Below are 14,600 nucleotides of genomic sequence, written 5' to 3' on the forward strand. Positions count from 1 at the left end.
GTTGTGGCAACACCCAGGGCCAGGGGCGCGCTCACCTGCCCTCCTCTGTTCCCAGGCAGACAGCGGGCACGCCCAGCGCCCGGCCCCCGCCCTCAGGCTCGCGGGACCTGTCCTCAGCGGGCACGTACGCCATGCACAGCACACGGGACTCCACGTTGAAGCACTCGATGACCTTGGGGCTGGAGTTGTGGAAGGAGACGATGGCGATCTGGCCCATCTGACTGGTACAGCTCCCAATCTAGGGGTCAGTGGGAGAAGTGAGCAGGGGGCTCCCACGAGGCCTGCACAGCTGACCCCCCACGGCCGCAGTGAGACCCAGCTCTGGAGTGGGAACCAGCCTCCAGACAGCGTTGAATGACCTCCCACATATGCTCCCTCTGCGACCCTCTGTGTTCAATCAGGTAGCGTTTTCCTTTACTTAAATAAGGACAGAACAGTTTTGCTCTTGTAAAAGTCACATTTATATCCTTTAAAACCTGAACACCTAGCACCACACAATGGCAGAGGCCCATCAATATGTAATTCAAAGTCTGGAAATACAGACTAGAATCAATCTTAAACCAGGCCTTACCTAAGAAAACAAGGATACAAAAAGAGGAAAAAAGGGGTGAGAAGTGCCCCAGTTGAAAAAAAAAATTAAATACTTCTATTATTTAAATTAGTTGTCTTTGGATTGAAATTAATCTGCAGAAGTTTTATTTGCAAAAGAAAAGAGAGAAAAGCATTTCACTCTAGGATTGTCCTTTTCCCATCTGGGACTTTCATGTTTATAGCACACTGACGCCTAACAGCAATCTATGGGACAGCCCTGTCTGTCATTTATGGATATGGATTCTTCACGAACCTGCATTAAAGACAAACAAAGGCATCTTACCCATAGGAAACCATGAGCCACGGAAAACGAGTCTGACTGATTTTCATTATTCAGGTATGGCTCAGGATTATAAACAGCACATTCAATCTAAAGGGGAATAAAATCAAAGACCCAAATTTAAAATGGGACTCAGAGGAGGCTGGAAGGCAAGTCTTTTAACAGATAACAGTGTCTGACAGAAGCCACGGAAATGACAAAGACTAAGAGAGGAAAAGATGGATGTACGAGTTGCAGAAATTTGGTTTTTAGATGCAAACACCTCAGTGTGCCTGAGGGCTGCATCCCCACAGGGGAGGCCACATCAACAGGCCCTTGCCTCTCCTAGGGAGCGGGTTCTGCCACTGGAGGGGTCCCCGTAAACCGGGGGAGCTCCAGATCTGAGTGTCGGCCAGAGACCACATGGGAAACAGTAACATGTCTCTTAAAGAAAGATACACCATGTGTCTCAGCAGTCACAGCAGTCACTGGGCACAGTGCCTGAGCGCACAGCACAGCACGTGAGTATGAGGCCACCTGGAAACGGGGTGGGCCCGACTCCCCAGGCCGGCAGAGGGCCCCCAACTACGACCCACAAGGGAGCCCAGCCGCCGGGCGAGGGGCCTGTGAGGAGGGCGGGGCAGTGGCCGAGACAAGCAGGATCTGGCCTGAAGCACCCCAGTCCTACAGGATCTCTATGCACGCCAGCCCGGAGGCCACGCCTAGGCTGTCTGGCCCACCTTGAACTCCTGCTGCTTGGCCACTGTCACGGGCATGTGTCCCAGGAGCAGCGGGTGTCTCTCCTTCCTGATCTGGTTCCCGTCGTCCTCCACGCAAAACCAGCCCAGGTGGTTCTCCTCCTCTGCGGCCGCCGGGGAGAGCCAAAAGAGGTGAGGACGAACCCCTCCTCAAGCTTCCTTCCCAGCCGCAGTCTGACCCCCCGGGGGTGTGCCCATCCTAGCAGAGGAACGTGTGCCGCCCCTGCTTTCATCAGCTGACCTCAACCCGGCTTACCCAGGGCGAGCTTGGCCATCTGCAGGCTGTTGATCCAGGACTCCTTGATGGCGGGAGTGAAGGTGTTGAACACGGCGGTGAAGAAAGTCGGACGGCCAGACCTGCAGGGAGAAGGGAACGCCGTTCACTCCACAGGTGGGCTCCAACGCATGAAATCCAGTCCCGGGGCCTGCCTTTGGAATCGGTCCCCGAACCGCGAAGACGGGCAGGTTGGGACAGAGGACCGAACTCGCTGCCCCCCCCCCGCTGAGGCCCACTGACTTGTCCTGCTTCCCCGGGAGCTGCAACTGCACCCGGCAGCAGTCAGCCGCCCGGATCTCTTCTTCCTTCTTCAGAATCAGCCTCTGCAAGCCGGACATCCAGTCCTGGGCCACCGACGAGTTCAGGTTCTAGGAGACGCACAAGCACACGGAGAGGTATGAGTAGGCCAGCACTGGACCAAGGGAGAGGAAGACAGCGGTGCCGTGACATCAAAGACCCAGGGACACCAGAGACACTGACCACGTCAGGAAAAAGGCTCCTGCGGGAGGAGGGCCACACGGTGCCAGGACATTTCTAAGGGAACCGAGGCTCGAGTCAGCCTCAAGGCGAAGACAGTGACACTGGAAGGCTTCAGCTTCTCGGAAATAGGAGACACAGTCAGATCAAGGCTTGAAGAAACTCCAGTCCTCCCTTCCGGGTGGTGGGAGACATACTGACGGTGGTTTAGAAACTAAAAGAGGATTTAAACCCAAGATTCGGCTGTCACCTGATAGTTTCCTTTGAGGTTTCCAACGAGCTGAGTGATATGACCGATGACGCTGAGGTCATGCAGCAAGTTTTGCAGGTCTTGATACAGCTGCCCTGGCCCCATGTAGCCTCGGTCTGCAACACAGGTGACAAAAGGCGCACGCTGAGGACTGCCCTGGTGCTCCAGTAGCTCTGAAGGCAGGGGGCCCTGGTTCCATCCCTGGTCAGGGAACTAGATCCCACATGCTGCAACGGAAGATCCCAAGTGTGATAGCTAAGACTTGGTGCAGCCAAATAATACTAAAAAATTAAAGCACACAAATCTCAGTGTGCTCCCGCCAGGGCTTGAGGAAGGAGACTCGAGAACAGAGTCTAGCTCACCCAGAATTTTGTAAATTCTGCAACAGGCTTGAAATCTCAGGGTTGGAAAGCCAAGTGGAGTCCATGTGGCCAAGGACAGAGTGACTGTGTCCAGAGACCCCCAGGGGCACAGACCGGGGCCCGGCGGACGTGGCCGGCGGCAGCTCTGTGCCTGAGGGCCCCACATCACCCCAGGCACCCACCACATAGCGGGTGCCGAGGGCATCCAGGACCAGGGATCTCCAGGCGGGGGGAACCAGGCAACAAGGAGGCCGCAGACAGACACCAGCAGGGACAGCGAGGGCGTCCCCGGCTCCTGACGGGCACATCACCCCGATCCACCACAGGTCTCCCTGGTCTGTGCCTGCTCCCGGACAGGGAGGTGCTGCAAGTGGCTGCCGGTGCCGCCACACAGCCCCTCTGCCCAGAGTCTCGGCCGCGCCCAGCCCCAAGCATGCGTCTCCCCTTGGAATAGAGGCCCAGCCATGCCTGTGAGCTGCCAATCGTGAGCATTAAGTAACTACGTAGAAATCAGTGGGAGTGATTTTCCCACAATGACATGCATCAGAATTTGCACACGACTGCTCCCGCCTGCTGAAAGGTTTCAGGAACTTGTCCTTGGGACAGGCCGGCTGCCTGGTGGCGATGCCTTCCCCATCTTGTGTACACGTCTCTGAGGGTCTGACAGCTCACCCCCTGCCCCAAAGGCCCCCCAAGCATCCACGCTGTGGACACAGCCCCTCAACACCTGCCACGGTGCCCACCTGGCACAAATTCTTGCAAACTGAGGGTGGCCTAGGGGCCACTTGTGGAAACTGAACTGAGATTATGAGAATCCTACATGAAGAATCCAGTGTCACCTTATTTTTGCCATAAGGGAAATTTATTTCCTCATAAACCTGCCTCCTGAGATAGCATGGAGCAGAGTTAAACTAAGATGCAGTGGGCACAGAATTTTGCAAAATAAGTTCCTGAACTTAAACTAACCGAGGGCCTTCAGCTTGCAAGGCTCCACACCTGGTGGAAAGCTCAAGGCCTCACGTGGCACCCCCCAAGAACAGGCAGGGTGTGGGGAGGAGGCGCCGTCCAGCCCAGCCCTGCAGGGCCCTCCGCCCACAGCTGTGGTTGCCAGGCAGGGAGGCCCACGCTGTCCCCACCACTCAACAGCAGCACAGCCTGCAGTGCTGAACTTCAGAAAAGAGTCATTCAAACAGCAAAACAGTCACGTGAACATCAGGGAGCAGGGTTTCTAACTCAGCTTCTCAAAATAATTTGGGATGAGAAGCGTGGGAGCGTCAGGAGAGACAGCGGCAAGGGCGCTGCAGCTGTTCTGTGAAAACTCCGGCACGACCGAGGCAGCCAGCCAGCAAGCAGCTCACGGACGGGAGGCTCCGAGCTGCCCAGACCCACCGGAGGAACCCCAGCGCTCAGCCTGGTGCTGGGGTCAAAGGGCAGAACCTGTGCATGTGGGCAGCTCACTGTCCGTCCCACAGGACTGGCCCTCTCTTCAGGGTGAACCTGGATGAACCCCTCATCACTGCTGCCGTGGGATGAATACCTGGACCATTTTCAGCGTCTCTGTAAGCGCCAGACAGCATCACACTCTGTCCCGGAGCTGGGAAAAGTCCCAGAGGACCCTGACCTGAGTTCTGTCTGCCCACACTTACAGAATTAGCAGACTTTAGTTCTAACCGAGAAGGCCTTTTAAAGACCATTTACTCCCCCACTCACCTTTCACAGCTCAGAGCTAAAAATTAGACCCACTCCACAGTTGGGGAAACCACAGAGGTTCCCACACTAAACCAGGTGAATATCCAGGCCTACAGTGCTGACCGCGTCTGTGTGCAGAGGACCCCAGGTCAGCACAGCCCCGACTCCAGGCTCAGCACCCGGCACACCCTGGCCCCCCACCATCTGTTCACCGTGCAATTAAAATGGGTGAACTGTGCTGTGTGAGAGTACCATAATTTTAAAAATTAATAAACGCTTAAAAAAAGTAGCACATCTGACACAGAACCAAGACTATTAAATGGGAGGCAGCTCTGCAAAGCGCCCGTTCCTGGGACACCTGGGCCGAGACCATGCCCGCCCCCCAACCTGGAGTCTCCCCACCTGGAAACCTGCAGTCAGAGGCCCGCCATCACCACCATGCATGACACGGACCCGCTGAGGACACACAGGTTAACTCTTTCTCCCTGAGAGGCCAGCATTCCCTCAGCATCAACAGTCAAGGTCACTCTGCTCTCCTCTGTTCCAAGAGGAGATATTTTACTACCTTATCAGCAATGATCGTGTTTTCCTTCTCTGACCTTAGGCTTTCTTCTCCAGCGTGCGACTATGTGTGTAATTGAAACCGATAGAGAAAGAGGCCCATTGGATAGGGATGGATCGAGGGGCCCATCTCCATGGCAACTTCTCAGGTCCCGGGGTCTATTTGGGGGCCACTCAGTGGTCTTGGTCCTATTTAAAGACTTGGCAGTGCTGCCGGTTGTAAGGCCAGAGCTGAGCAGCTGGACAACCCTAAATTCAGAATGAAAGAAAAGGTGTTCTCTGCAAAGCGACACAGCGTCTTCTGATGGACAGTGAGGACTGTGTGCCTGGCTTGCTGGGGCAGGTGGGAAGTTCCTGGGATCACCGAGGGCTCAAGTGCAGCAGTGAACTTAGTCTGGGTTTTTTCTTGCATGTAATACTTTAAAAATCAAGTCATCCTGCCTTTTGCTTTTTAACCCTGCTGACTTGACTCCTATTCTAAGCTGGCTCAACATGAACCATAAACTAAAAGATGAACAAGAGAACGCAATGTTCCCATGAAAACAGCATCTATTTCATGGATCGAAGGCATCCCTGGAGATCTGAACACAATGAGGTGATCATGATCACAAACACATCTTGGGCTTGCTTCCATGGTAATAGGCACAGAAACATCATTTTTATTCACAAAACCAAAACGTAATAAGATCTGCTATCCTTCCAAGACATTTAGCTAAATTTTTAAGAACTTTCAGATCTTCATGTTGCTCTTATTAAGTAAAAACATTAGTAATCGAGTCAATTTGGAGACTATTTCTCCCTCCCCCTACTCCTCAGCTGGTCCTTCCTTAGGAAAACTTGTGATAAAGTCTGGTATTTTGGTTATTACTTGAGACGGTATGCACACTGTTTAAACAGCAGCATTGGTTTTCATCAGCAATTCAGGAGTCTAAGAGCACATGCTCACAGAGCTGGCTCCTCAAGGAGGTCACCAGATGCATGACTGTTAGCATCAGGCCAAGAAGAAGAGCAAGCGGTGAACAGACCCCACATCAGCGGGGACCCAGCAGTCACTGTTTCCTGTCCCCTTAGACCCAAGTGAATGTGCGTGCTCACTCGGAAAAGCTACACCTTTCAAATGCTGCTTCCTTTTGAACATGTCAAAAGAAAAACAATCTAAAAGCTTACCAAATACACTTATACATAACATTAAATATAAGGCTCATTTTACATATAAAACAATTTATGGGAAGGTCACCTTCACTGTACTTTAAGTACTCCACAATTCAGGGGCTGAGGCCAATGAGTGAGTACAATTTAGCTGGGTTTTAACTTGGACTAAAAAAAAAAAAGCAGAAGATGAAAGTAGTGACTATGCCTATGACGCCAAGTTCAAATCCTAGGGTCCGCAGTCCCTTTCCTAGCAGTCTCTGTGTGCAGGACTGCCGAGTGCCGCCCACTGCTGGGCCCTTCCCCAAGTCCTCTGTGAGGGGCACAGGCAGGCGTGCCCCCACCGAGACGGAAAGACACGGTGGAGAGCCGAGCCCACAGTCCAGCCCACGCTCGCTGGGGCTCTCTCTGCAGCCACACCACATGCCTTCTGCAGTTCAGGGTGGGGATCAGAAAGACTGACGGCATCCCAAGGGCAGACCCCCTCCCGACCCCGAAAGAGGACTGCTAGGAGATCATCCGCCCGCTGGGGTGTGTCCACGCTCCCCACGTGTCCCCTGTAAGGACAGCGCCACCCACGCCTCCCGCCTCAGCCCTGGAAGCGTCAACTCACAGGGCTTGGCGCCGGCCGCCGCCAGTAGGCTCTCGGGCGCAGGGCCCACGGGACAGCGGCTGCCCTCCACCGCGCCCTCGCCGCTGCCATACTCGACCACCTCCGCCTGCCCGAGCGGGACGCTCCACTTCAGCAGGTACCTCTGGCCGGACATCACCGTGCCACCGTCGTGGGAGGCGCTGCGAGAGGTGGGAGCCCTGGTTTCAGCAACCACGGGGACCTGTCTCCGGGCCTCTCCTCCCAGGAGACGCTGCAGAGACCCACCCCCCACCCTGCCCGCCCCTCGACGTGCTCACCAGCTGAGCTCTGTACACGGTGTCCGCAGGAATCGGACACGCCACCACCCGCTCCACCCGCGACCACAGAGCTCCCGCAGGCCGACACCGGCGCCCACTCACCGGGCGCTGACTGTGGCGCACATGAGCACATCGTTGAGCATGAAGAGCCGGCGCTCCTTGGTTTTCATGATCTCCCCCCGGTCATTGTAGACAGTCTCTATCACGTCGTCAGAGCGGATGAGGTAGCGATTGCCGCTGCTTAGAAGCTAGGCGTTCAAAGTCCATCAAGGAAAAGAAAAAAGATGAGAAAGAAGCCTCATGAGAGACACAAGCAGATAGCGTCCAAGTTTTATAGATTCTCTTTTCTTTACAGAGAAACCCTGTGTTCCCAACCACACTTCGTGCATGTACAGCAGAGAGCTCAGAAAGTGGCTTTTTTAAAAAAATTTTTGTTTTGCCTTAAAACCATACTATTCTCTAACTTAACTGATTTATTTAATGTTTGGCTGCACCCTGCGGCATGTGGGATTTTCTCTCCCTGACCAGGGATTGAACCCACACCACCCACACTGGAAGGAGGAATCTCAACCACTGGACCACCAGAGAAGTCTTGCATTTTTTTTAAATGAGTCTAAACAGTGGCAGGAACCTAACTTCCTTCCTGGAGCACAGTCTCTCCAGCTAAGATATGCTGACTCAGCCACGCAGGGCCCAGCTGTTTTCCCGTGTCACTCAGTGCAACCCTTCTCTCTCAATGACTCCTCAGAATACACACTCCAGTCTTCAGGGACGGTCATCCCCACCTTTCCTTTACTCAGGACACCATCTTGACCTGGAAAGTCTGTGGGAGTCTTTATTCTGTGCTTTTACTTCTCCCGAAGGATATCGTAGTGAAGTAACACCCCGACTGCTCGTGGCTGGCCATGTTTTTACTTGTCTGAGCTAAGCAAGACACTCTTAGTTTCCAAAGGAAAGGTACTTCATATTCATTGGTAAAATGACTTAACTCATGCAGGAGGCAGACTTATTTTAGTGGTTCAGCCTGGTAGGAAACCAGGAACCCCTGGGCCAGACACCCACCCCAGCTGGCCGACCTCACCGGGACGAGGCTGAACGTCACTGACTCCCCCATTAAGTGATACGGCCCTCAGAGCACGCCGGCTGCCCTGGGTCCCCACACGTTCGGGTACCATGGGGAAGCAGGACTTTAAACAACACAAGCCCTGCTGAGAACATCTGTGAACACTACTTTCTGCTTATAAAAATTCCTATACAAACCCTCTGGAGAGTCAGGGAAAATCTGAGCTTAAAATGTGTGACCATAAAGCGCTTGCAGTTAAATTATTAGGTGTCAGTATCCGGTAGGAAAGGACCCCTGCTGACAGAAACAAATGTGACTTTAGGAACAGAGACTATTATACCTAATTCTTCAAAATGGCTCGTATCCAGTAACTGCTTCCTGTGAAGGAGAGCTTCAAATGAAAATGGCTCAGCCTACGTGAAACTTGATTATCGTGGCAGGAACACAGCTTTGTAAACCTGAAGCTGAGACACAGCTCTGCAGAGGAGCCACCTTTACACTGCATTCTGCATCCCTTCTTCATGACATATGTGGTCCCACACGGACAGGGCGGGTAAGACCGCGTGTGACTGCCTATGCTTCTGTGAACGTCCATGCTTCCAGCAAGACTAAGAAGCAACGCTGCATTTTGAAAGTAAAATTCAACTAGAAGAGTGACTCTTAGCCCTCCCAGGGCCCTGGGTCCATCTGAGGACCTGGTCAGCCTAGGAGCCGCTTTCCAGGAAAAGTGCTCAACCAGGCAGGCTTTGTGTGCACTTTCCAGGGTCTGCGACCCAGAGGCTCTCCATGGACCTTGGTCAGCAGCTCTGGGCCCAGGGACTCACCGCCAAGGTCCCGGGGGATTAGTAATAAGTGGCTCAGAGAGCAACAGCTCCTTAGCACAAGCAGAAACAGCCTACAGAGCGGGAAAGCGTCCACCTTGTTCAGGTACCGCTCGTTGATGGCTTTTGCTATCTGTTTGATTTCACAGCGCTGATCAGCGTCTCTCTTCCTCTCGTTCAGCTTCTCTGCTAGCGTCTCGAGCTCCGTCAGCGCCATCTGGAGGGGGAGACGGTCGGGGTGTCCCCGGGGCGTGTTCTTCAGCATGTCCTTCAGGAGACACAAGGCAGGAGGAGGCAGACACGTGAGGCCGGGTGGGGGGCAGACGGTCACCAGGCACACCCGCCCCGCCATCGCGTGGTTCCAGCATGGGCGGGGGTGGGGGCGGTGGGGAGGAGGGGAGGAGAGTTCTGGCATTGCATCGCTGCTTCTGGGGAATAAAATAAGCCCTGGGAAAGGACAACCAACTCAGTGAATCACGCTTTGGCTGAACATTCGAAGCTCCTTTTGCAAACACAAAACTGACTTATTAAACGGGGGTGGGAAGGAAAACAAGATTGAGTTTCCAAGGAAGGACCCCGTGGCTGGCTTGCCGGGACCTCAGAAACTTCTGCTCTGGTAACGGTCAGGCTGCGAGAGCTTGGAGAGGGCACCCACAGACGCTCAGGATCTCCTTCCCAGTTGTGTGTCCTAGTGCTGGGCTTTGAGTGCCGTCCGCCTGGGGGGTGCAGGGAAAGCCCTGCAGGGGCACAGTGTGGTCACCTCCTGCACCCGGGCACCCAACTCCAGACTCTGAGTCAGGTTCTGAGAGGGCCATCTACGAGCCGGGCGCTGTCACCTTGGTGACCTCACAGTCTGCCCTCCCTCCCCCATCCCGCCACCGCCAGGCCAATCCTGACGTAAGTGACCCGGGAGGGTGGGAGCAGGGCTGAAAGCCTACTATCCACATGAGGACTGGGAGGCATGGTGGGAGCCTCACCTGGAGCAGCAGGATGAACTGCGGGAACCTCTGGATGGGCTTCGTCATCAGGCTGTGCAGTGTGACGCGGTCAGGGCTGGACTCCTGACACTGCTGTGGGGACAAGGCCTGTCACCCCAGCTCAGACCACGCTGCCCACCTGCCAACCCGCCCGCCTGGACGCAGCCCTGGCAGGAGCACACACCACCTGCAGCGCCCATCAGGGACCTCCACGGCTTCCAGCAGCCACTCCTGGTAGGGTGGGGCACACCCTGGGGTCAAAGGAGGGGCAGACCCCAGAGCCCCTCCAGCACCGTGGGGCTCATCCTCCAAGGGTCTGTTCCCTACCCGCCCTGGAGGCCAGGAGCCCTCCAACCAGACTCCAGAGGCTGACCCTGAGCTGACCAGCAGCAGGCAGCCGGCCCCCGGGTCTGGGGTCTGGTCTCCCCTTTCTGCCTTGACCCATCTGGCTACATCCTTCTAAGGATGTGCAAACAAAGGTGGTTTTCAAGAAGCTATTTTACCACGAAAAATTCATCTTTATTTCTGGTACTGATCCAATACCGAGGGTCCCATTGGTGCTAAAATCATTACAATAAATAACATTATACACTTAGAAAATTTGGTAAAATTTCACTACAAAGCACTTGGCATCGAACCTGTTATCAGTTCAGTTCAGTTCAGTCACGTCCGACTCTTTGCGACCCCATGAACCGCAGCACGCCAGGCCTCCCTATCCATCACCAACTCCTGGAATCCACCCAAACCCATGTCCATTGAGTCAGTGATGCCATCCAACCATCTCATCCTCTGTCGTCCCCTTCTCCTCCTGCCCTCAATCTTTCCCAGCATCAGGGTCTTTTCAAATGAGTCAGCTCTTCGCATCAGGTGGCCAAAAGGATGTTAAAAAACACCAAAAAATTTTAGTGTTTACCTTTAAAAATTCAAGGAAAGCAGGTTTTGTAGCACACGTTTTCTTAAGGATTGCCACAGCTGTGCTGAAATTATTCACATATTCACTATAAGCATCCAGCACCATGGATTTAGAAAACTGTAATACAAGAGAAAATCGAGAAATGAAAATAATGTAGGGTTCACTGCCTCCTTGCTAAGCTTAGGATGAAAGACTGAAACCTGCACTAACAACAACCTCTCAGTCACTGTGCTCTTTTCATGGAATAAACTTCATTAGGACTAAGTGTGATTTTTTTTCTTTAAGCAGACTTGTTAGGAGCCTGTGGCTCTTACTCTGCTGACCCCAGGGCACTTCGGTGCTTCCTAGCTCAAAGCTGTGGCTGTTTGGCTGTCAGCTAAGAAAGTTCCTGACTACAGTAGTATAAAGATGACAAGTACAGACATTCTCCTTTAAACTGCTGCTGACCGGCACTTTGTGGACAGAAGGTCGGGCGCCTCGGTATGCAGATGTCCTGGTATCCTGACCTGACCATCTCCCGGAGATGACACTGTGTGGTCTGAGACGCATCGGGGCACCTGAGCCTCTGGATGTTTCCACATGCTTCTCCAGGTGCACACACGTGCACAGAGCCTCCTGACCACAGACCGGCCTCCATGGGAGGTCTGCGGTGTCTGTCCAGGGTCAGCCAGGGTCAGCTGGGCTTGGGCCAACAAGAGACCCACCCTGAGGCATCCAAAAAGAAGGGAGGGGGTCCTGGAGCCCAAGGGAACCCTGCAGACCCTCCGCGAGCACGAGCCCCATTACCGAGGCCACGAAGACGTCTCCGATCATTTCCACCGAGTCCCACTCAGCCACGCGGCCGGCCAGCGCAATCTGGAGCAGGCAGTGGCACTGCAGCACCTCCTTGACCCGGAAGAAGACTGTCCTCAGCTTCCTCTCGCTCAGCACCTTGGGCTCCATCTCCCACAGCGGCTTCTCATATTGCTGAGGCAGAGACCAACAAGCACGGCCCAGGCTTTTCTCAGGTTCAACAATGAACACAGAGAAGCTCACCCTTATAATTACATGTGTGTCCAAATAAACCGCATGACTCTTGATGTCAATGCATAGACACAATTCTCAGTCTTTTAAGAACTTTGCAAATTTGAGTATTTCATAATTTATAGGTTCCTAAAAGACAAAACAGCGTGATATTTGAGTACCTCCAATATCCTCTTAAGAGCATCCACGTAGTTCTTCTCGCTGTCGACAATCGAGCCCAGAATGTACCTTCTTACGACCTGTTGGGATTTTGAAAACACAACAGTTAAAAACTTCCTCGGAAAACACAGCAAATAGATTTCACTTCTGTTGAGGCTTATCGATAAAGTTTCTCCGTGTTCAAAACAGTATGTAAGTGAAATCTCCCAAGGCCTTAAAATATATTATGTTAATGATCTACCATGATGGGCATAAAACATACTTCCCCATCACTACAATTCTGTTGTTTTTTAAAAGCAATAAATTATAAACCACAACTCGAACAACACAGCAAGATTATGGCATTAATAACAACTTGGTTCACTCATACAAGAATGATCTGACTGTGTTCTGCATGCCCAGCATGGAGCTACATGGGCTTGATGTATACTTTGAATACGTATTAAGTTCAGAAAAAATAAACTTTCCCATCTTCCCCCCAAAAATGGTATTAGCAACACCTATCTAAAATCATTATTCCAAAGTTTTTTTTTAAAGCCCTTGGAAGGTGGAAGTATAGTTCTGTTTTGTTCTCAGGCATTCAAAGCCTCCAAAGTTAGAAGCACAGCGAGTGAATCACCAAGGCCGTTTCAGGAGCAACCCCCACCCCTCAGATCTGAGACGCCTGCACGTGAAGTAGTGACATCACTTTGGGGTTTGTTCCCACGACCCGAGGGCACGAAAGCGTAAGCTTCTGGCCCCAAGGTGCCTGCTGGAGACGGACGACACTCGGCACTCCTGTCCAGCTGACACACAGTTTGGAAAGTTGGTTTTGCAGTAAACGGGACGTAGAGCCTAAAAAGCACCGCAAGGCCGCTCCTCCCAGCCCCCAGCTGCGCAGGGGGCCACTCGTCCCAGGAACTGCGGCGCCACCTGGTGGCAGGAGCCGCCCCTGGCTGCGTCAGCACCACTCCTCTCCTCACAGGAGGGGCTGCTCCTTCAGAGATGGCGGCAAAAATCAACCTTGAGCGACATCTGAGGAGCAAAGGGACGTGTTTAAAGGGCGGATGCTTCCAAGCACATACAGATGTGTCTATGAGCCCACAGACCCCTCGCTCTGGACCCCTCCCAAACTACAGAGGGTCAGATTCACAGTCCCAGACACTGTCTCAAGTCTGGAGCCAGACTATCTGGGAATTTGGGGGGAATCTAACTCAGGTATGGACTTCCCTGGTGGCTCAGATGGTAAAGTGTCTGCCTACAATGTGGGAGACCCGGGTTCGATCCCTGGGTGGGGAAGATTCTCTGGCGAAGGAAATAGCAACCCACTCCAGTACTCTTGCCTGGAAAATCCCACGGAAGAAGCCTGGTAGGCTACATACAGTCCATGGGGTCGCAAAGAGTCGGACACGACTGAGCGACTTTACTTAACTCACGTATTAAATACTCTGCTTAAGTCCTGAGAAGACTCTGATGTATCAGGTCAAAGGGCCTGGAATTGGTATCAAAACAACTGGAAAATAAAGATAAAACCCCAAATCTGCCCGAATCGCAGGGCCCCCTCAGGTTAAGATACCCCTCAGTCAACCCTGGCATATGGACAGCACTCCCGGGGTCGGTCCCCAGACTTCAGGCTTCCCAAGACTCATGCACGGCTGAGGCAGGGGGTGTCCCGGGCCGGCGCTTACACCTGCCTCACGCAGGGCCTCCTCGCGCACGCCCTCCTCACGCACGCACGCACGCACGCACGCACGCACGCCCTCCCCGCCCTGCGCACGCCCTCCTCAGCACAAGCCCGCTCGCCTCTGCCCCGGCCCCACCCTGACGGGTCGCTGACGGTCTCTTCGGAGCAGCTCACCATCTTTCCTGTCGGACTTGGAACGGACACGGAGGGTTTTCATGGTCTGCACACCACACGCGTGCGTGTCATGTGTACGACGCGTGCATCTATATCGACAATCACCTACCTGCCCACCTAAGTCTATCCAGCTTTGTCATCTACCTATGTCGTCGGTCGTCGCTCTCAGCGTCCATGAACTGCATCATGCTGCCCACGTGGGAAGGCTCAAATCACATCCCCGCAGCACCAGCAGCCTTTCCCCCGAAGGCCCCCCGCTCTGGGGTATGCCTTGGCCCCTCATGCCCTCCTCTCCTTTCATCCAAACATAGTCAAATGGAAACCACTGAATTTCTTCCCCTCTGCTACCTATGTTCAGAGATTAAGAAATTCGTTTACATTTGGCTGACTTCATGAGTTACTGGAAATCTGTATTCTAACCTCAACATTGCACAGACGCTTCACACACTCATATCTGGTTTCTTGGCCGTCAGTGTGAACGAGCATAAGTGACTCTCACAAAGAAGCAGATCTTCCACGCGTGCT

At 53.4% G+C, this 14,600-nt stretch overlaps 1 protein-coding gene across 4 annotated transcripts in view; it reads right to left on the reverse strand.

Annotated features, from left to right (window-relative positions):
- Positions 1 to 14,600, reverse strand: part of ARHGEF10 (Rho guanine nucleotide exchange factor 10) — a 60,565-nt gene that overhangs the window by 16,426 nt on the left and 29,539 nt on the right. For 3 of the 4 annotated variants that reach the window (XR_011485196.1, XM_020906124.2, XM_020906122.2), the window contains 13 exons: positions 12,241 to 12,318; positions 11,843 to 12,022; positions 11,057 to 11,173; positions 10,144 to 10,236; positions 9,264 to 9,434; positions 7,385 to 7,530; positions 6,987 to 7,165; positions 2,613 to 2,728; positions 2,126 to 2,253; positions 1,865 to 1,965; positions 1,591 to 1,712; positions 875 to 961; positions 36 to 238 (listed from right to left, as the gene is read on the reverse strand). Coding sequence is in view for 3 of the 4 variants with exons in the window: in XM_020906124.2 (XP_020761783.2) it covers positions 36 to 238; positions 875 to 961; positions 1,591 to 1,712; positions 1,865 to 1,965; positions 2,126 to 2,253; positions 2,613 to 2,728; positions 6,987 to 7,165; positions 7,385 to 7,530; positions 9,264 to 9,434; positions 10,144 to 10,236; positions 11,057 to 11,173; positions 11,843 to 12,022; positions 12,241 to 12,318 (1,721 nt within the window). In the remaining variant the exon portion in view is untranslated. The remainder of the gene's footprint in view (positions 1 to 35; positions 239 to 874; positions 962 to 1,590; positions 1,713 to 1,864; positions 1,966 to 2,125; positions 2,254 to 2,612; positions 2,729 to 6,986; positions 7,166 to 7,384; positions 7,531 to 9,263; positions 9,435 to 10,143; positions 10,237 to 11,056; positions 11,174 to 11,842; positions 12,023 to 12,240; positions 12,319 to 14,600) is intronic. The other variant, XM_020906123.2, reaches the window with a different exon arrangement.

Source organism: Odocoileus virginianus, chromosome 32 (assembly GCF_023699985.2).
Source record: "Odocoileus virginianus isolate 20LAN1187 ecotype Illinois chromosome 32, Ovbor_1.2, whole genome shotgun sequence".
NCBI lineage: Eukaryota > Metazoa > Chordata > Mammalia > Artiodactyla > Cervidae > Odocoileus > Odocoileus virginianus.